At 23.9% G+C, this 22,605-nt stretch overlaps 2 protein-coding genes across 2 annotated transcripts in view; both read right to left on the bottom strand.

Annotated features, from left to right (window-relative positions):
• Window positions 1-8,812, bottom strand: part of Bma-unc-62 (uncharacterized protein) — a gene marked incomplete at both ends in the record, with an annotated part of 38,803 nt that extends 29,991 nt beyond the window's left edge. The window contains 2 exons of the mRNA XM_043081304.1: window positions 411-598; window positions 8,801-8,812. Coding sequence (XP_042937238.1) covers window positions 411-598; window positions 8,801-8,812 — 200 coding nt within the window. The remainder of the gene's footprint in view (window positions 1-410; window positions 599-8,800) is intronic.
• A 3,241-nt stretch (window positions 8,813-12,053) lies between these two features.
• Bm9317 (Uncharacterized protein) lies at window positions 12,054-22,249 on the bottom strand (the record flags this gene model as incomplete). The annotated part of the gene is made up of 2 exons (XM_043081303.1): window positions 12,054-12,611; window positions 21,707-22,249. 2 exons carry the CDS (start codon window positions 22,247-22,249, stop codon window positions 12,054-12,056), a joined length of 1,101 nt encoding a protein of 366 aa, XP_042937237.1.
• Window positions 22,250-22,605: the final 356 nt, after the last annotated feature.

Genomic DNA, 22,605 nt, shown 5'->3' with positions numbered 1-22,605 from the left:
AATAGGATGAAATTGATGTAATTTAATAGGATGAAAATTTAAGCAAAAATTTTTATAATTGTGTAAAAAAAAAGGATTGAAAAATTTTTTTACTTCAACAAACCTTTATTTTTTTTTTTAAACAAAAAAAGTTTTATCATTTTTATATTTGCAATTACTATCCCTGATCAAATTACCTTTTTTTTTTTACTACTCGTGAATTATAAATTTGTTGCAATTTGTTTTTTTTTTTTTTTTCTCTTGTAGAATTTTTTTTGTATCATCTTAGAATTTATTAAAAATATATTTTGTAAGATTTTTTTTTTATTAATAAATTATTTTTTCGATATAATTCAATATAAAGAAAGAAAGAAGGAAAAATGAATTTAAATGAATTTTAAATAAAAATTATAAAATATTTTGAAATTTACTTATAGATGGCTTCCTTATCACGTTTCATTCGTTCATTGAGCGGATCAGCAAGCATTGTTGGTGGTGCGGTAGCAACCGGCGGATATGCTCCCATACCAAAATAACCCAGTGATGCCGCTGCGGGATCGGTACCCGTTCCGGTATAAACATCTGATGCCGTGGGCGGTGGCCCATAACCATCTCCATACTGTAATTTATGCATTCAAAAAGAGTTATTACAACGAAAAAATTTATTTAAAACAAAAAAAAAAAAAAAAAAAAAAAAAAAAAAGAAAAACTTTTAGATATTTTATTAAGTTTGCTATTATTTGATTAATTGACTTCCTGTATAAATTGAATAGTTTTAAATTGTTAAAATTTCGAAAAATTTCAATTACTCCTGTATAAAATTCATAATAACAGCATGCAGCATTAAAGTTTTAATAATTGAAAAGTTTAAAATATAAATTAGATATTTTGAATTATGTTTAAGTGATCTTTCTTCGGCATAACAAGCTAATTACTATGATGGAAAAATCTTCAAAATAAGGAAAAAAAAACTTCAAAATTATTAAAGTTGTCATCTATATTATCAGTTTTGAAAAATTATAAGAAGGGAAAAAGTCGTTAGCATGAAATTGACTAAAATATTGAAAATTTTAAAATTCCTTGCAAAAAAGTCATTTTTTTTTTGCTTTTTAACAAAATTTAAAATTTAATAAATTTTAACATGTATTCAATTAATGTCTTTGCTTAAAAAGAACGATAAAAATTTGCATACATATGTAAATAATAATAAGTAATATAAAAATTCGTATTAGTAATTATTAATTACAGTTAATTAATATGTAATTCATATTTTATAATTTGTAAATAAAACATTCATATTTATGAAAAATTGAACATAAAAATTCATATTAGTAATTATTAATTACAATTAATTAGTAATTGAAAAACCCAAAATTTACAAAAAATACAAGAAATTATGAACCAATAAAAAGCAATAAATATGCAAATTTAATACCTATGTAACAATGAATATAAAAATTTCTTACTAATATAATAATTAATCTAAAGAAAAATCACTGCAATAATTTATTAAGTCATCAATGCAAAGTTTATGAAACGGTGACAGAATTGTGGAATTTATTACTTCTACGACGAACTCTGCAACTGTCTCTCATTTACTGTTTCACATAAATTTATTACCGGAATATACCGATCGGATAGAATCATTAATGTAACAAAATATATTATTACGCCTAAAAATTCATTCATAAAAATAGTCATTAATGAGACATAAATTTGTCAGTTACTCAAACCTTTCTTCAATCATTTAAAATTATTCAATAAAAAAAAAAAGAAAAAGAAAAAATAAGTTCGAAATTAAAATAACAAATAAAGAGAAATAAATTTTGAACAAATATAAAAATTATTTGATCAAATTTTTCTCATTTTGAAAAAAAAAAAGAACTTTTTTCTATATACAATCAATCAATAATTGTTTTTAATATGTATCTGAAAGATTTAAGAATTTGAAAATAAATCTGAAATGTTAGATTTTACTATATTATAGTATAAATATACACATATAATTATGAATAATAATCAAAAAAAGATGTTTAAATTTTAATTAAACAAACAATATTACACTGTCATCAATAATAATTGAAACTTTGTTAAAACTTAGAAAAAAAAGAAGGAAAAAAAAAAAAGAAAACGAAAAAGAATAAAAACAATAATTGAAACTGTATACCGTAATTCATCCTGAATGTACGAAGAACAGCAAAAAAATAAAAATTATTTTTTAAAAATTAAGAAAGTTGAAAAAAAAAAGATGGGAATTTTTTTTTTTTTTTTTTGTTTCTATAAAAATTTCAAATTAACTAGTTTTCTAATAGTGTAATATTATAATTAATGAATTTTTGTTACTCCTAAAAGAGCAAAAATTAGTCCGAAATTTGATCGCAAATAATTTTAAGGATGCAATTTTTTTCCAATCGTAGCAAATTTAAAAAAAAAAAAAAAAAAACAAAAAGTAAAAAAATGAAATGCAAGAAAAAGGTGGAACAAGGAAAAAGCAAAATTTAGGATGCAAAATGCAAAATAAAAAAGAAAAAATTTATTTTAATTTGGTAAAATTATTATTTCGTTCATTTTTAAATGCAACAGAAAAAAGATGGAAATTTCAAAAAAAAAAAAAAAAAAAAAAAAAAAACTTTGTTTTTCATCAAATTTTCAAAAAGAAAAAAACATTTTTTTTTTGTTTAATTATACGTTTTTTTTGGCGATATAAAAAAATAAATAAAAAAATTTTTTTTCTTCTCAATCTCTTTTTTTCTCAAATTTTTAACTGAGAAATTTTGAAAAAGTTAAAATTTTTTTTGGAAATAGTAAAAAAGAATTTGAAGAGTCAGCTGTTTAAAGAGGTAATTTTGCTGAGTTCATTTTACACAATTATCTTTGCTTACTTTTTTTTTTTATCATAAATTATAAAAATTACAATAAATTTTTATAACACAGAATCAAATTTCTAAAATCAATTATTTTTGATATCAGAAATTGTTTAATTAAAAAAAAAGAAATTAAAACAAATTGCATATATTAAAGTTCTATTTATTTCACTTTTTTAAAAATTCCATTCATTCAGAAGTAAAAAAAAAGAGGAAATTGAAGTGAGTTAATTAAATTAATTATTACTATATTATGAATTAAGTTAACAGATAATAATTAATCAAAAAAACTGATAATAAAATATTAAAAATTAAAACAAAAAAAAAACGAATATTTTAAGTATTTTTGTTTCTATTTTTTTTCCAATTCTATTTTTGGATATATTTTTGATGAAAATTTTCATGCAAATAATATTAGATTATTGTCACTATTAATTATCGAAAGTTTCACATCAATAAATGATAATTCAATTTACTTTCCCTTCTCTTTCTCTCCTACCTTCATTCATTCTAACATACATATATCAATTAAATAATCTAACTTTTATAATTCATCACTTCTCAATTACCCATGGGCAATTTCCCTAATCTAAATCCATTTCAATGATTTCTCAATTACTAACTAACATTTCCATTCTCTTTTTGTCGTCATCATTCATTCAATAACATTAATATTATCATCTAATTAACGCATTGACAATTAGCACTTAAATTAATAATCATAATAAAAATAATCGCAGCAATATTCATTTCAATTTTTTTTTTCAAAATATTATTAAAAGAATAATTATTGTAATTAAAAAATAATTTCATATTTGTATATAAAAACAAATTTTATATACAAATAATTTTTATATATAAAATATATAAATATATGACGCAGACACACACATAAAATACAATAAATCAATTTCCTTTTATGTTAATTAATTAATAGATTATAAAAGCAGTAATAATTAACAGAATTTAGCAACATTTTTGATAAAAGGTTAAAATTTTTATAATAATTTTTAGATTATTCATTTATATCATATATGTTAAATGTTATGATTTATTAATATCAAATTTAAAATAGTAAGTACTTTTGCATTTAGTAATACTTTCAAAAAATTTCAAATCTTAATCTAAATTAATTACAATTATCAATTAAACCAATATTTTATGTAATTTATATATTGCAAAAGAAAAAAAAAAAATAAAATGAAACAAACAAAAAAAACAGAACAATTCATTCTATCATTCAAAATTTGTGAGTAAAAATTTTCTTTTTTTTTTTTCATAATAAATTATCTTTTCACTTCCACAAAGATTGTTTTATCCTCAAATTCAATTTAAAACTTAAAATAAGCAGTAATTATCTTTATTAATGAAAGTAATGCTAAAATGCTAAGATTTAATTACTAAAATGAAAGATTTAGCAATGTGAAAAATTTATGCTTTATCTTTCGTTTTTTTTTTTTTATTTTTCTGGTATTCATTAAAAAATTTAAAAAATGATAAGATGTGAAGCAACAAAATATATAAATTTTACAATTAATAATGATTAATGATAGAGTGATGCATAATTTTATAATATTCTTTTGAATACGTAAATTGCATCAAAATAGCGCACATATTTTAAGATTGACACAAGAAATTTGAAAAAATTATAATATATTTTTGAAAAATTATGAAGTCAAAATTGCTATTAAAATTATTAATTACTATTCATATTACTATTATTATTAGAATGATCATTTGTAATCATTATTTGAGCATCTGAAACCATCAAAAAAAATTCTTGAATTTTGTATGAAATATTATCAAAGCATTGACCTGATTGATAATGATCATTTTAGTGATTAAGTGATAAAAGTTTATCATTGATAAATTCATTAAAATTGTCGATTAAATTGATTTGAAATGAATATTATCAAACTTATTCATTTGTTTATTAGTGTATTATAAAGTATGGTCAGTTTGAACATTGTTTGATATTTGGAAATGTTAAAATCAATAACAAATTTCTATGCGAAATAAAGTTTCCATTTTTTTTTTTTTCTTTACTTAAATTCCTAAATGAAATAATTCTCACTGATATCTTCACTTCATTTCATGTCAACTGTTTCAATCATAAAAAGGTACTTGATTAATTGTTGAAAAATTTGATCATTCGTTCATTAACCTTTAACTTGTCAATCTTTCTTCTTTTTTTCGCTTTTTTCTTCTCACTTATTATCATTTTTGTGAAGATTAAATTCTAAGAAAAAATGGAAAAAATAAATCCCAGAAAATTTAGATTCTTCTAACAATTTCAAAATAGTTCGAATAATGAATGGTTGTGAACAATAAATGCACCAAGGAAGAGAAATAGCATTTTAAATTAAATGAAATTAACAAAAGCAATCTTCAAAATGTAAAAAAAAGAAATAAAAATTAAGATGAATTACTTGAAAGAACTAATGAGTAATATGATAAGATTCAATTTGTTTGATTTTGTAAATTAATGATTATGACAAATAATTTAAGTAATTTATAAATATAACCAACTAATGTTATTTATTCTTGTTTGAACAAATTTGTTACTGTTATTAAAATTTACATTAAACTTCAAAAAACAAAACAAAAAAAAAAACTGAAAAATTTAATTTGGCATAAATAAAAATTTTCATCTAAATTATTTTTTATGAAATCAAAAAAGAAGAAACGAAAAGAATTAAATTTTGAAAAAATAAAATTTATCTCAAAAAGTTGATAATTTAATTCGTTTAAAGAATTCCAAATTATTATACGTTTTATTCAGTTTAAATGCTAGATTATAATCGAATAACTTATGCAAATTCGATTTGAAAAAAAAAAAAAAAAAAACGGAAGAAAATAGAAAGTAGGATGAAAGTAGTGATAAATAATGATAATGACAATGATAAGAGTTGTATGTAATCAATAATGACACATTTAACAACTAAGCAAATGACGACATAAACAACAAGTTGGAACATTTTATTGAGCGCAATTTATTTGTCTCAGTAAAATCATTTATTCTGTTTAATCCGTCAGTTGCGCAATTTATTTAATTTTATTATATTTATTTGTTTTCTAAAATTCTTCTGTTGCTTACTTTAATAAATAAAACATATTGAAATGACAGAAATGATTTTTTGAAAAAAAAAAAAATAAATAAATAATTGAATGTAATTTATATGGTTAAATTATAAAATATTATAGTGCAAGGAATGGTTATGCAAAAAAAAAAACATTAATAAAAATTTGAAAATAAAAGTAGAATAGAAAATTATGGAACGAAATGAATAGATCAGAATAGAATGGAATGGAATGGTATGGAAAAAATTATAAAATATAATAGAATGCTAAAGAATAAGATTAAATTAATTTGATAAATATTTGTGATTATAAATGATTTTTGAAATGAAATCGTCAACTTTTGTCGCTAATAATTTAAAAACAAAATGTAATCAATCAAAAACAAAAAAATTCCTTTAAACAATGACAGAAAATAGCAAAAATTTGTAAATTTATAAAATAATTTTTCAATTTGATAGATAAAATTGAAATGGATGTAATGGAATTTTAATGCTTAATTTTTATTCTTTAATTGAAATATAACTTGCAAATATTTTATAATTTAAAAAACATTGTTATTCTATTTTGCAATTTCACACAGACACACACACACATACACATACATGCATACTCACATGCATAAATACACACACATGCATACAAACATACACACATACATATCAATACATCCATGCATGAATTAATTTTAGGCGGAAAGGTTAGTCTTTTCCACAAAATCTATTTTTTTTTTCTTTTTCAAATTTTAGTAATTCCAATCACTGTCATTACCGTATCCCTCAAAACCAGTATCGTATTCTAGGCGCATTAATTCTGAACTCATTCAATAATTACTTTGAACTAATAATCTAATTTAAATGAGTGAAATAAAATTAAAAATTTTTGCACTCATTAATTTATATATATAAATAAACATTCAAATATGTAAATTTCAAAACGATGTTAATTTCTCCTTTTTTTTTTTTTTTTTTTTTTGTTCATTTTTATTTATCGGTTTGTTAGCAAAAAATTTTTAGATCATTTTCTCATTTTCTTTTCAATTCTCCCATGAGAACTTATGGGAGAATCGCAAAATATTTGGTTGCAATTGTTGAATTGGATAAATTGCTAACAAAGTTGCTTAGCTTTTTTCGTTTTTTTTTTCTCCTTTATCTTTTTAAAATATCAAACAAAAACTTTTAAACTACAAGAAGTAAACGAAATATCAAATGAGTATGAGAGAAGGAGAGAAGAAAGAAAGATTTCTTACTTCATTTTATTCATATTTTTTCAATTATTTTCCTATCTTTGCTCATTTTTTCCTTCCATATGGTAGAAAATGAAAAGAGAGAGAGAGAGGGAGGGAGAGAGGGACAGAGAGAAAAGGAGAGAGAGAAGAAAAAGGTAAAACAAAAAAAAAAAAAAGAAAAAATGGAGAAAAAAAAAACTGAGAAGAGTCGAGTTTTATTTTTTGATTACTTCACTCATATGCCAATAATATTACGGTAATTTCAGATCAAATTGAAATGTTAGGAAAATTTTAATCAGTTCGAAATATGCAAATTATAAAACAAAAATAAAAAAAATTATAATCTCTAAAATAAAAATTAAATTGTTCAAAAGCTATATTTTACTCTCCTTTTTTTTTTTTTTTCGTTTTTCATAAAGGAAAAAATATATGGAAATTATTAATTTGTAAAATATAATGACTTCACTAAGAATTTGCCAAGTATTTTATAATCAAATAAACAAATTTATGTAACTAATAAAGTAGAGTAAGGAGCTAATCAATATAAATAATCAAAGATCGATAAGTAATGAATGAATGGAAATGGAATACAATGGTTGTGCATGCGAAAATTGTCAAAAAAAAATTGCTTCCATCCGCTCATTTTTGGACGACAATCTTTAATGATTGAATGGAAAATAGTGTTTATTATGATATAAAAATAAACTAAGCTATAAAAAAAAAATTTTTTTTTTATTATTTTAGTTCTTTTTTCTTGAAATTATAAATAAATTATAGTAAAAAAAAGAAAAAAAAAACTATATTTTGGTACTGAAAAATACAGAAGACCTAATATTGACTAATACGTAGTATTGAGAAATGAATTTAAATCAAAATTATTATTTTAAATTTAGAAAGAAGAAAAAAAATTATCATCTAATTTTGTGATCTGAAGATGAATTTATTTAAAGAAATGAGGATTTTTGCTTCCAATTTTTATAAGTTTTGTTAACAAAAACAAAAATTTTAGAAGAAAATGTAGAAAAAAAATGATCGTATTAAGGTATAATAATCTTAAAGGAAAAAAAAATAATAAATAAACAACTAAAAATAGTGCAAACAGCAATGTTTATTAAATGAATACAGTACGACTGATGTGTACGTACAGTAAAATTTTGAAAAATTCATCATGGGAATGTTAGGTATTATTTATCAAGTTGTATTTTTAATGATAATAATTACAAAAAAAGAAAGTCAATCTCATTGCTTTCATTTGCGAATAAAAATTTCGAAAAAAAAAAAGAAAAGAACAGTAATCCCATTAAAATATAAATTACAATAAAAAAAACTCTTCTATATCTCATCTGTAAATTACGGTAAAACTTTGAAACTAATACGGTATGCCTTCAAGCATACAGCAGAATTTCTAAAATTAATACTGTATAACCTTACTCTACTACTATTATAAATGTATGATAGCAAAATGAATAAATGTATCGAGAAATGAAACTGCTTCTTCCCGTTGCTATTATCATAGCGATAATGATGAAAAAATACTTAAAGAAATTAAAAAAAAAAAACTTAAGTACAACAGAATAATGATAAACTATGAAATTCAAAAAAAAAAAAAAAAAAAAAAGAAAAAGAAGAAAAGTAATTATAGAAGACGGACCCGTTGTGACATATGTATGGGACTTCCGAGATACTGCTACTACTGCGGTTGTTGCCGATGATGATGTTGATGTTTTTGATGATAATATTAACAGTATAATAACAATAATAATAAGGATAATATCGATAATAAATAGTGAAGGTGAATAGAACGATGATAATAATAATAATAATAACGACGATTTAATATTTATCTCGCAATAACAGTTCGTTCTTTCTTCTTTTGCTTTCTTCACCTTCCTGTGGAAATGAAAAAATTCCTAAAATTATTTTTACAACTACAAATGAATTATTGCTGAACTATGTTAAAATGTATTGTAATATCCAAATAAAAATGGATGATTAGCCTTTTTCTTTTTTTTTTCAGCGAAAAGAAAATTAATTAATGATAATCGGAAAAAAATTAATGAAGTAACATTACGAAGTAGCAAATAACATTAATTCATAATAATATTACAAGGAAACAAAGACATAATAAAATCAATTTTTCTTAAACTATTAATGTCACTTTATAACAAGTACTTTACTTTTAATCCATAATTAAATGTCATCTTTCTGTTATTTCAAGAAGACATTTATATCAGTTTACCTACCAATCAATCTATGTTATCCTGTCTTATCCTGTCTTGACTTGTCTTGTCTTGTTTTAACATCCATTTCATCATTCTATATATCATATCATTGTTACTTGATGGATTATGTAATGATATATTGTATCTTTTCAAATTAAAATTGTTACCAATTTTAATTTAATTAGTTCATTTACAATGAAAAGAAAAATTAAAATATCAAATCAATCAACAATACATCAATTAAATGTTATTTCTTTAAATAGCCATACATTTGAATTATCACTTTCATTTAATTAATAAATTATTTTTTTTTTAGCTACTTTAAGTTGTTACATTATAGAAAATTAGACAAAATGAAATATAAAAGACCTTTTTTTTAGACAGATTTGTTGAATATTTGTGATAATTAATATAAAATTAAACAAGATGATAGTGTAACTATAAAAAAAAAAAAAATTAAATTTATTACTATAATATTAAACCAAATAGTACTTATTTATCACAGATAATCAACAAATCTGTATGAAATTTCTTTTCTTTTCTTTTTTCTAACAATTTTGTTCAATTTAAAATAGCTGAAAAATAATTTATGAATTTTAATTAAAGTTTTTTTTTTTTTTTTCATTTCTGACAACAAATAGAATAATTATTTTATTTAAATTGCTACAATTGTCATATTTGTATCTTTTGAATATGTCCCTCTTTTATTGGATACTGTAATTCCAAGACCGTCTGCACATTTATGTATGTGTGTGTGTGTGTGTGTGTGTGTGTGTGTGTGTGTGTGTGTGTGTGTGCGTGTGTACATTGGTACCATTTAAAAAACAAATTATTTTCTCCTCCCCCCCCCCCCCCCCGCTCCCCCGTATTATACTAATATCTATCAATAAACATATTAATATAATAATTAAAATAAATTTCAAAGAAAAAAAAAATTCTATCTAAAATTTTGATAAATTAATGAATGAAATATTCAATAATAGAATGAGCAAAAGTAAATAATTAATAACTAAGCACTATAAAAATATTCGATAAAATTTTTCGTTTCGGTTAAACTGTTGCAAAAGTTATTTAGAACTGAATAACTGTGAATAAAAATATATTCATTACATAACTTATACGTACACGTACATACACGTGTATTTCGCGCACATATATATATGTAAGTAATAATTTACTTAACAATAATAAATTGCAAACAAATGCTATGATATATTAGAAGGATTTTAATTTTAAATCCGATGAGGTGTTAAAGAAAATAAAAATGAAAAAAAAAAAAAAAATTAATCGCCCGTCAAATACGGTTAGTTTATTGTTAAAGATCGATATAATGAATGGCTGAATGAATGAATGACTGACTGACTGATTGAATGAATGAATGAATGAATAAGTGACTAAATGAATGACTGAATGAATGAATGAATGAATGACTGACTGACTCAATGAATGAATGAATGAGTGAGTGACTAAATGACTGACTGACTGAATGAATGAATGGATGATTGGATGGAATATTAACGGAAAGGACAAAAAGAATAGGATGGAGGATAAGATGAGATGAGATGAGATGAGATTGGTTAGATTGGGGTGGAACTAAAATTGAAATCTTTCCGTACCCATCCAATCTTATCCCGCCTAGTTTAAGGAAAAATAAAATTGACAACAGCAAAATTCTCCTTCCTTCTTCCTTCTCTCTTCTCCTCCTTCTGTTCTTCCTTCTCTCTTCTCTGCTCTTCTCTCTCTCTCTTTCTCCTTCTTTTTTTAATTCCTCCTATTTTTTAGTTTTTATTGTTGTTATATATATATATATATTTGTGTTTTTTTTTTTTTATTGCTTATTTATTTACTTACTATTTCTACTTTTACAACTATTTTTGAAATTTAGTTACAAAGTTAAATTATTAGCAAAAGAATGATTGATGTTTAGAAAAAAATAAACAAATAAATAAGAATAAAATAAAAGTAGATATTAGGTAAAGCGACTAAGTTAACATTGTTTTTGCGTTCTTTTACTTTTCCCTATTACTATTAATATAATTATCGTTTTATTGTTATACCGTTACTACTACAACTATTATTGCTATTACAAATTATTATTATTATTGCTGCTACAATAACAAATTATTCATACAGTTTCCATCCTTTTCTTTCTTTTATTATCATTTAATGATGGCATAAATTCTTTAAATTAGTTTATAATTTTTTTTTTTTAAATAAATAATTTTTACCATTTTGTTTTTTTTTTTTTTTGTTTTTTTTTCGCCTTTTCTTGCTTTCATTTATCTTTTATTTCCATTTTTTTTTTCTCATTAACAAATTTAAATAAGTAGTGCAAAGAGAGACAGAGAGAGAGGGAGAGAGGGAGAGTGAGAAAGAGAAGGAGAAAAGAGAGGAAGAGAATGATTAAATAAAGTACGAAAAATTGATTAATTTAAAATTTTTGGATAGATTTTGAGAATTTTTTGACGGATTTTGGAATAATTTCAATGAAAAAAGAAAAAAATTGGAAGAGGATGAAGAGAAGGAGGAGGAGGAGTTAGGAGGAAGAGAAGGAGGAGAGAGGAGGAGGAAAAGAGAGGGAGGAAAAGGGAGGAGGAAAAGAGGAATTGGTTGTAGTGTACTGATGGTGATGCTTCTGTTGTTGTTGGTGTTTGGGTAGTGTTAAAGGAGATTAATTTGGAATCAAACAATAGTACAGACATGTGCACCACCCATACACACCCGTGCACAACCACACACACCCATACACACCCGTGCACAACCATACACACCCATACACACCCGTGCACAACCATACACACCCATACACACCCGTGCACAACCATACACACCCGTGCACAACCATACACACCCATACACACCCGTGCACAACCATACACACCCGTGCACAACCATACACACCCATACACACCCGTGCACAACCATACACACCCATACACACCCGTGCACAACCATACACACCCGTGCACAACCATACACACCCATACACACCCGTGCACAACCATACACACCCATACACACCCGTGCACAACCATACACACCCGTGCACAACCATACACACCCATACACACCCGTGCACAACCATACACACCCGTGCACAACCATATATACCCATACACACCCGTGCACAACCATACACACCCGTGCACAACCATACACACCCGTGCACAACCATACACACCCATACACACCCGTGCACAACCACACACACCCATACACACCATATACATATATATTGCACTTCAGAAAGCCAATCTGTGTCTCATTTAAAAATAAAAAAAAAATTGAAAAAAGAAAGAGAAGCAGAAAGAAAAGGTTAGGAGAATGAGAAGGGATAAAGATGAGAGAAAGAGAAAGAAGAAAAAAAGAAAAGGTTCAACTTTTTTTAATTTGTTGAATACAAAAATATTCAAAAAACGAAGAGAAAAGAAATTTTTTTTTCTAAATTGAAGAAAAAAAAAGAAAGGGAAATAGACGAATGCAAAAAATATAACGAAAGAAAGGATGAAAATAAGCAAAAAGGAGAGAATGAGGGAGAGAGAGAGAAAGCAATAAGAGAGAGAGTTTAAAAGGCCTTGCAAATTCTTTTTTTTTTTTCGTTTACCTATTTTTAAAAAAAATTTCTAATATTTTTTTGTTTTGTTTGTAAATAAAAGGTAAATTCAAATCTTTTTTCCTTCATCTTTATTTCCCCTCTCCCTCATTATCATTATCACCACAATCATTATCATCATCATCAACAATATCAGTTATCATCGTTATCTCACAATTCTATATCATTACTTTATCACTCTCATTAATTATCCTTTTTTAGTATAATGATGATCATAAATAGAGAACTGATATTGTATTGTAACAATGATAGCAATGATAATAGTAATATCGATAATGTATCAGTTTTTATTCTTACTCATTCAGCCGGTTTTTCATTCTTTTTTTTCTTCGATTCCGTTTAAACGAAAAAAAAAATGAAAATTTCTATCAGTTTATTTACTACTTGTTCGACTGTATGTTTTTTTTTTGTCTGATATTTTGTCATATCATTTGCAATTAAATTAATGTGATAAGTGAGATTAATGGAGAAAAAACGAAGGACTGAAACACAATCAACAATAACAATTTTGTAGTTAAGTAATTACTTATTATATTAATTAGGAATGAATTTCAATTGCAAAACTTTAAGAGAATAAATTAAACAAAAGATGGATAAAGCTTATCATAGCTAAAATTTTTATTATTATTATTGCTACGATCATAGTTAAATTAATAATATTTACTCTATCAAACAAATCAAAAAAAAAGATGATAGAAATCAGAAAAAAGGATAAGAAAGAGGATGATGATGATGATGATGATAATGATGATAATGATGATGATAAGGAGAAGGAGGAAGATGAAGTGAAAGAAATGGAGGAGAAAAAAAAATGATGTGACATAGATAAGTGTTAACATATTAAAATAAACGGTAACGATATATATCATTGATATTTTCTTGATTTTTTTTTTCTCTTCATCTTTTGCTTTTTTTTTGAAATTTTTTTTTCAAAAAAAAAAGAATGAGGAAAGGGGATTTGTTGTTTTTCATTATCAATCTAATAATTGTAGTCAGTTACTATTAATGATATAACAACAATAATCATGATTACGATGATAATGTTAATAATAATGATAATTCTTGTATTGAAATATTATCATCATCATCATCATTTTCATTACTGTTATAATAATATAAACACTAATTAACAACAACATTAACACTATCATTAACATTATTATCATGTAATAAATTTTATCAAGTTGAAAATGACAAGAGATATGCATTTGTGTACCATCATTTTCACCTATATTTTATACCGCGTATTTCATTCTTTCCCCTTCTTCATTCCCCTACCCTTACTCTACCCGTTCCCGCCTTCCTTACCCTTCCATTTGTTGCCCATTTCTCCTTTCAAGTCATATATAATACATTCATCGTATTATCCCTATAATGATTAATTTTACAATCATTTTACGTATCCGTTATCAACTTTCCTTTTCCTCTTTACTTCCCCTCCCATTTCCCCGCCTCATTTATCCTCAAATTTTTTTTTTTGTGCTTTTTCATTTTTTTTTTTTTTTTTTTTTGAGACAAGAAGATATAAATTTGGAGAAAGATAAAAGGGTAAAAGGTAAAAATAAGAAGAAATTACCTAATTCTATACCATTCACATCTTCTTACACATTTAATATATATGTATTGTTATTTACTTATTTATTTTAAATATAAATATGCCTATTAGCTGCAAAAATTTAAACAACAAAATTTTAAAAAAAAAAAAAAAAGAACGAAAGAACAGGAATGGAATAGAATAAAAATAGAATAAATTCTTAAGAAAAGGGAAGAAAAAGAAAAAAATTGGAGATGGGAATTTCTTTTTTCTCTCTTTTTTTTCTTTGATTCGATTCGAATTTTGAATTCGATTCCATTCCATTTGATTCCATTCGATTCGATTCAATTTGATTTGATTCGATTCGATTCGGTTCCATTCGAGAAAAGAGAAAAGACATAAGAGAAGGGGGAATGGGAGGAGGAGATGAGGAAGGTAGTCGATTGGCACCCAATGATTGATAGCTTCATGCCCGTCCATCTATTCCTGCTGTCGTTTAGGGACACCACCCCAAAAGATTCACATCCAATACACATACACATACACACACACATACACACATACACAGACATACAAACATACATATATACCCTATGATACAGCAGCAGTATTTCTCCAGCAGCAATAACTACATCATAGTATGATACCCACCCTATCGAGCATCTATCTCTCTGTGATATTACTACTACTACTTCCTTCCTTCCTTCCTTCCCCTCCCTATCCTTCCACCACCACACCTCATTCCAATGAAACCCGCTGACATCGTGACCGATTGCCGTTGCTACCGCTTCTTCTCAGATTACGGTAGTTGCTGATGATGATGATGATAATAATGATGGTAGTGATGGTGGTAGCAGTAGTAGTAACAATAGTGATATTAATGATGAATTATTAATATCAGTAGCAGTAGTACTAATTATTATTACTAGTAGTAGTCATAATGGTATTGATGATGATAAAATTAGTGATGTCAATAATAATAAATAACAATAGTAGTTAGTAATAGTGGCGATGATTGTAAGGGTGATGATAATATTGATGATAGGATGATAGCAACCATGACGATAGTGATTTAAAAGAAAAGGAAAATGTAAAAAAAAATTATTTCCTCTCCTTTACTACCTCATTCTTATTCTTTTGCATTCCAGTCATTTGAACATATTCATACATATATATAATAAATATTAATAATAATAATAGTAATTATTATATTATGATGATAACAATAACAGCTATTATAATAAATAAGAAAATATTAGGGAAAGAAATGAAATGAATATAGTGGAATAAATATAATATGAATTTTATTAAAGTTTATTATCATTTCACAACATATATACATAAATTGATGAGATAAACAAAATAATTAATTCTTTCATTATTATCGTGATAAAATTTTGAATTATTTTTTGAATTTTGTTAGTATTTTTTTTTTTTTTTACAATTTACAGCTTTTTACTCAATTAATGTAATGGTTTCATCTCCTTTTCTTTTTTTTTTTTTTTTTTTTTTCATTATTTTATTAACTATATTTTAAAAAAACTTATAAAAAAATATTTAAACTTACCTAAGCAAAAATTTTTCTTTTTGTTATCTATTTTAACAAATAGATTAAAAATATAGTAATAATAATTTATTTATTAATTTGATGAGTTATTTTAAAATTAGTACTTACTAAAATATGATTGCAACTATTTTACGTTTGTTTTTCTTTTCCTTCACTTCTTCATTTCAATTAGAAATTATATTTGAACGATAAATTTTACTTTTTGACATTCATTTAAAAAATAAATTGTAGATGAAATTTTCAAAAAATATTAACTATCACCTTCTTAATATATTACTAATTTGATTGAATGAGTGATAATTATGTGATAATGGTGATAAACATATTGCCATTAGCTTAAACAAATAACCAGAATTTATTATAGAATTTAAACGATATTTTAAAAATTAGTAAACATTTCATCTTTAAGCAAAAGAGTGAAATGGAACGGAATGAATTCAAATCAATACTTTTCGGGTTTAATCTTCAATTTATGCTTTCAGGAAGGCATTGAAGAAGTTCAGAATTAGATTATTGTGATGCTGTCACTATTAATTTGTTTAATTATCACAACTGAGATAATGAAATTAAGAGAGAGAGAGGGAGAGAGAGAGGGAGGGATAAACTGAGAAGGAGAGAAAGAAGAAAAAAGAAAAAGAAAAGAAAAGAAGAGAGAAATGGCATATTAGTAAAAAGAAAAAAAAAAAATTGTATGGCACACATATTTCCAATTTTTTAATTTCTTCTAAAACTCAAATTTTTAAACAGCAATTGTTATTGTTACAAATTTTTGTTTAAATAAAAAAAAAAAAAGAAAAGCGAATAAAATATATTTCAAATAATTTTAAATCAAAAGATTAAAATATTTGCATTGAAATTTAAATAAATAAAAAAAAAAATTTCATTATAAATAAACTTTATCTCTAAAAAGAAAAAAAAAAAGCTTATAATTATAATTGAAAAGGATTGAAAAGAAAAGAAAATTTGAATGAAGAAAAAGCAAAAGAAATTGGCAAATTTTTTTTACGCAAAAAATTTTATATTAATAATAGAGAAGATGAAAATAAAATGGAATAAATGCTAAAAAATTAAATAAAAACAAAAATTATTTCTTTCGTTTTTTTTTTTTATATTATTGCTGGAATATTTATATTATTATTATTATTATAAAAATTTAAAAAAACAAAAAAAGTGATTAAAAAAAAGCAATGTATGATGAACGAAATATTTTGCTAAAAGTGAATTTTTCATCAGTTCAAATTGCTAAATTTTTGATGTTTTATAGACTTGTTTTTTTTTTTTTTTTTTTTTTTATTTTTAATTTTTATTTTTATTTTGTTGTTCTTTCATTTCTGCTCCTAGAAAAGGTTGAAAATAGGTAAAAATTCATTGATGGCAATAATAATAAGGAGAAAATAAGAAATGATTAATGACTTATACTGTTGATCTTAAATCATTTCTTATTATTTTTTTTAACCCTCTCTCTCTCTCTCTCTCTCCCTCTATCGTTTATCGTCCTTTTACATTTTCTATTTTTTTCTTTCATTCTCTACTCATCCAATCTTTCTGTTCGTTTTTTTTTTTTTGATCTAAAAATTAAATTGTAATAGAACGAGAAAAAAGAGAAACCAGGTGAAAAAAAGAAAAGGAGAAAAGAAGCAGTAATGATGAAAAATATTGAAATAGGAAAAAATACTAAATGCAAGAATAGAATATTTAAAGTAAGAATAGAATATTAAAAGGAATAATAGATGTAAGAATAGAATATTTGAGGAATGGAACATTTAAATGAAACTAAATGTAAGAGTGGAATATTTTAATGAAGAATATTTAAGAGAATATTAAACGTAAGTATAGAATATTTAGAGGAAGGGTAAACATAGGAATAGAATATTTAAAGGAACGGTAAACATAGGAATAGAATATTTGAAGAAAGAATGGAATATTTAAAGGAACGGTAAACATAGGAATAGAATATTTGAAGAAAGAATGGAATATTTAAAGGAACGGTAAACATAGGAATAGAATATTTGAAGAAAGAATGGAATATTTAAAGGAACGGTAAACATAGGAATAGAATATTTGAAGAAAGAATGGAATATTTAAAGGAACGGTAAACATAGGAATAGAATATTTGAAGAAAGAATGGAATATTTAAAGGAACGGTAAACATAGGAATAGAATATTTGAAGAAAGAATGGAATATTTAAAGGAACGGTAAACATAGGAATAGAATATTTGAAGAAAGAATGGAACATTTAAACGAAATTAAATAGCCGAAAGATATTTTTAATGATAATAAAAATATTTAAAAGAATGCTAAACGTAGGTACAGAATATTTAGATGACGAGTAAAATATTTGAAAAATTAAGAAATGGCAATAAACAGCAGAATAATTAATGGATACAAGGAAAAGAAAAGAATGGAAATATATTATCTAACAAATTACAACAATTAATAAATTAAATTTGAAATTGAAAAATATTTGTCAAAAATTGTCCAGCATCCTTCTGCTTTTATTAATTACTATTTCGAATGGAATGTATATAATAACAACGATGATTTATGCATTTTTTTTAAATGATGATAATGAATAAAAAACTTTTTTTTTTAACATTTAAATTTCAATAATAAAATTTAAAACTTAAATTTCATTTATTATCTGAAATGAAATATTAACAAATTGTTTACAAGCAAAGGAAAAAAACTGAAATTTTGATGAATATTAGTAGCAAAGATATTCATTGAATAATTTTGTTCACAAATATAATAAATAAAAAGAAAAAAAAAAGAAAGCTCTGTTTATTAAAAGCATTCAACTGTAATCAAAACATTAATTTTCATATGAATTACAAAAAAAAAAAAAAAAAAAAAAAAAAAACAGAAAAAAACATCACATTATTTTCGTATAAATAAATAAAGAATTCATGTTTTCCCGTTCTTTTTTTTTTTGTTGTTTGTGTTTTTTCTTTTGTTCCTGCCTTTTTTTTTCTTCTAAATAAACAAATAGCAGGGGTTAAATTTGTTTTTTGATTGAAAAAAAATGATGCAAAAAAAAAAAGAAAAAACAGGAAAGAGAAGGAAAAAAAAGCTTCAGATATTTAAGGAAAGCGGGGCGGGTAGGGCAAGAAATTGGGTGGGAGAAGAAGGAAGGAGGAAAAAAAGAGAAGAAAGAAAAGAAATGGACAAATTGGAAATGTAAATTGGATTATAAATCAGTATGATAGAGCTATTTTGGAGAGATGAGAAAAGATTTTGTTATGGTTTATCTAGCAAAAAGGGATGTAAAAAATTGAAAATATTTATTTATTCGTTTTTTTTTTTTAAATAATTGTTTTATTGTGTTATTTGTTGTTAAATTTTAATAGTAATAGCTAATCATTGAAATAATAATAGATAGTAGTAGCAGTGCATTGATAGTTGTAATAATAGTAATAATAATAATATGCCACCTTTAGTTTGCACAAATGTTATCGATAAGTTTACTAGCAATTATAACAGAGATAATTCTCGAAAGAGCATTAGTCTTTATCAGAGTGACATATCTTCAATTGATGAACAAACTACATTTTGAAATAATATGATTAAGCATGTTTTCCACTAGAAATACTCAAAAAGTCTTATCTCTTTACTAAATGTTAAATATTGAGATTGAAAAATGCTCATTATTAAGATAAGAGGGAATATGCAAAAAAAAAAAAGCGAACTAAAAGAGCTATCTATATTTATATTAATTGATATAATTAAATGCTATTTAAATTAGCAATACTTTAAAATCATTCTGCTCATTAACAACTTATAAAAGTAAATCATTCAAATTATTAATATTTATAAAAAATTTTTGAAATGATTAACAGTTTATAAATGATTTCAAAAATATTAAAGCATTAAATATACAAAATCATATTCAATGCAATTAATTAAGACACTTTTGTCTAATCTAATCATGCGGGAAAAAATAAAAAAAAAAAAAAAAAAAGAATTAATTGTTACATAAATAACAGACAATTGAAAAATTTAATCGCGACAATGTCATCAATTATTACTCATTGAAGTAACAATAAATGCCATTTTCACTCAATAATCTCATCAATTAAAACCTATCCAATCATTTTGTCATCTCATCTCATTCAGTAAAAACTCGATGACTAAAAAAAAAAAAAAAATAAAGAAAATGAAGAAAATCACTGAAAGATAAATGGATGATCATCATTACTGCCAAGTAAACATTTCATACATATTGCATTTCTTTTAGGTATGCGACATTTACACTTGTCAAATTCTACACTTAGATTTTATTTGACATGAAAAAAAGAAAAACATTTTTCACGTAAAATAATTTTTACTTTCATCATCATTTCGTTTTCTTTCATCGTTTCATTATTATGATTGATCATTGATTGCAAAATAAAAGAGTAAATGATTAATTAGCATTAATTATAAATTAATCATTCCTTTATCATAAATAATTTATATTATTATTCTGTTATATAAGAAATTATAAATCATAACAAACTAATTGTATTATCAATGATTACAATTAAATTATAATTGATTAATTTTTCTCTTTTATTACGATTAATTTTGATATAACATTGAGTAGTAATAGAGAAAAGTTATCATTCAACATAATTAATCATTAAAATTAATTCCAATGTAATGATGAATTTCTGAATAGTAAATGAACACACACACACACACAATCTTGTGAATAAATATTATAAATGAAATTGAAAAGAAGATAATTTCATAGTTATCAAGTGATTAGAAATTAAGATCAAAATAAATTTAAAAAATAGATAGTATAAAAATGAGTATTTTATAAATCCAAACAACTAAATCTATCATTTAAAAAGAGAGAGAAAAGAAGAAATTGTTAAAATTTAAATATAGTATAATTATATTATACTTTTTACTTTTTCTTACTTACTTTTTCTCAAGATCAACTAGTTTTTTTTCTTTACACTTTACTATATAGATCAATAGAAAAGAAGAAAAAGATTTGAAATATAAAGCTTATACTATGTGCATACTAATTAATTTATAAGATCGATTAATTAATTTCAAAAACTTGGAATACCAACATTAAGCGAATAAGATTAAAGTTTTCAATTTCAGTGGATTTTAAAGTAAATATTACTAAAATACCTCATATAAAGCCTGATTGATGAAAATTTGTGTAAAATTTTAATCCAAAATATCTGATTAGAAATGATAATAATATTCCAATTTATTAATGTTTCAACATTAAGCACATCAGATTTTATTTTTAATTTATGAAAATCAAATGAAATGTGAAATTATTATTTATGTAAACAAGATAGATTTGTTTTAGGTTTTAGAACAAAAATCATGAAAAAAAAAAAAAAATTCAAACTATTTTTCATTTTACTGTTCCATTATCACTAATAATTACTGCTAGAAGTAAAATAAATATGCAAATAACAATTTTTTCTTTTGATATGAAAATTTTGGTTAAAAAAAATTGATAATAATTAAAAGAGAAGTAAATTAATTTTTGAAAAACATGCATAAGTTTATCCTGAAAAATGAAAAAAGAAAAAATTTTTGTAAGAAGAAATGGAAAGTGTGAGAAAAGGAAGTTAGAAAAAAAAAGGCAAAAATAATAAATCAAACATACGGAATTTGAAAAAATTGTTGTATCAATCGATTTGTTTTCCAGTTTTACCATATTTTTGATAGCAGCAGCAATTGTTGTAGCACCGGTAGAAGTTGTTGTACTGATAGTATCATTAACGGATGATGTCGATTCGGAACGTTTACTGATCAATGATGAGTGAACATGTTGTTGTTGTTGCTGTTGCTGCTGTTGCTGCTGTTGTTGATGATGATGACGATGATGATGAGATGATGATAATAATGATGTTGATGTTGATGCTGATGATGATAATGGTGATAATGATGTTGATGATGATGATATAGATGTGGTAGGAATTATTTGCTGTAAATATGATGAACCAGCTATAATGCCACTATGATTATTATTATTAGTGGTAGTATTGCCTGAAAAAAAACCACCAAAATTTCCGGAAATTTGTCCAGCATTTAATACGGAATACATATTCCAATGTGATTCCGGATGAATTGATGATTGTGATTGTGATGCTGGTAACACTAATATTTTATTCGGATTTGTGCCATTTTGCATCCATATATCATCCATGATTAATATTAACAGATAATATTATTATTAATGTATCAGTAATTTGTAAAAAAAAAAAAATCGTAGTAGAAACAATAGTTGATCCTTATTGTCGTAGTAATTAGTTGTTGTTATCGTTATTATTATTATTGTTGCTGTAATTGTTGAAAATAAATTTTGTAGCAGATCAAATATTTTTAATCGTGCTATTTTATCGTTCTATTTTCCTGCTTTTTTTTTTTTTTCTTCCTTTTTCTTCAAACAATTTAAATTGCACAAAAATTTTTGTGACCTGAAAATAAACTTTATTTTTATCTTTAAAGAAAACAATTTTTTTTTTTTAAAAAAAAAAGAGAAAGAAACAATCGTTTTGTTAA

The sequence above is a fragment of the Brugia malayi genome (assembly GCF_000002995.4).
Source record: "Brugia malayi strain FR3 genome assembly, contig: Bm_v4_Chr4_scaffold_001, whole genome shotgun sequence".
NCBI classification, from domain to species: domain Eukaryota; kingdom Metazoa; phylum Nematoda; class Chromadorea; order Rhabditida; family Onchocercidae; genus Brugia; species Brugia malayi.
This window is presented reverse-complemented; position numbering and strand designations above follow the sequence as displayed.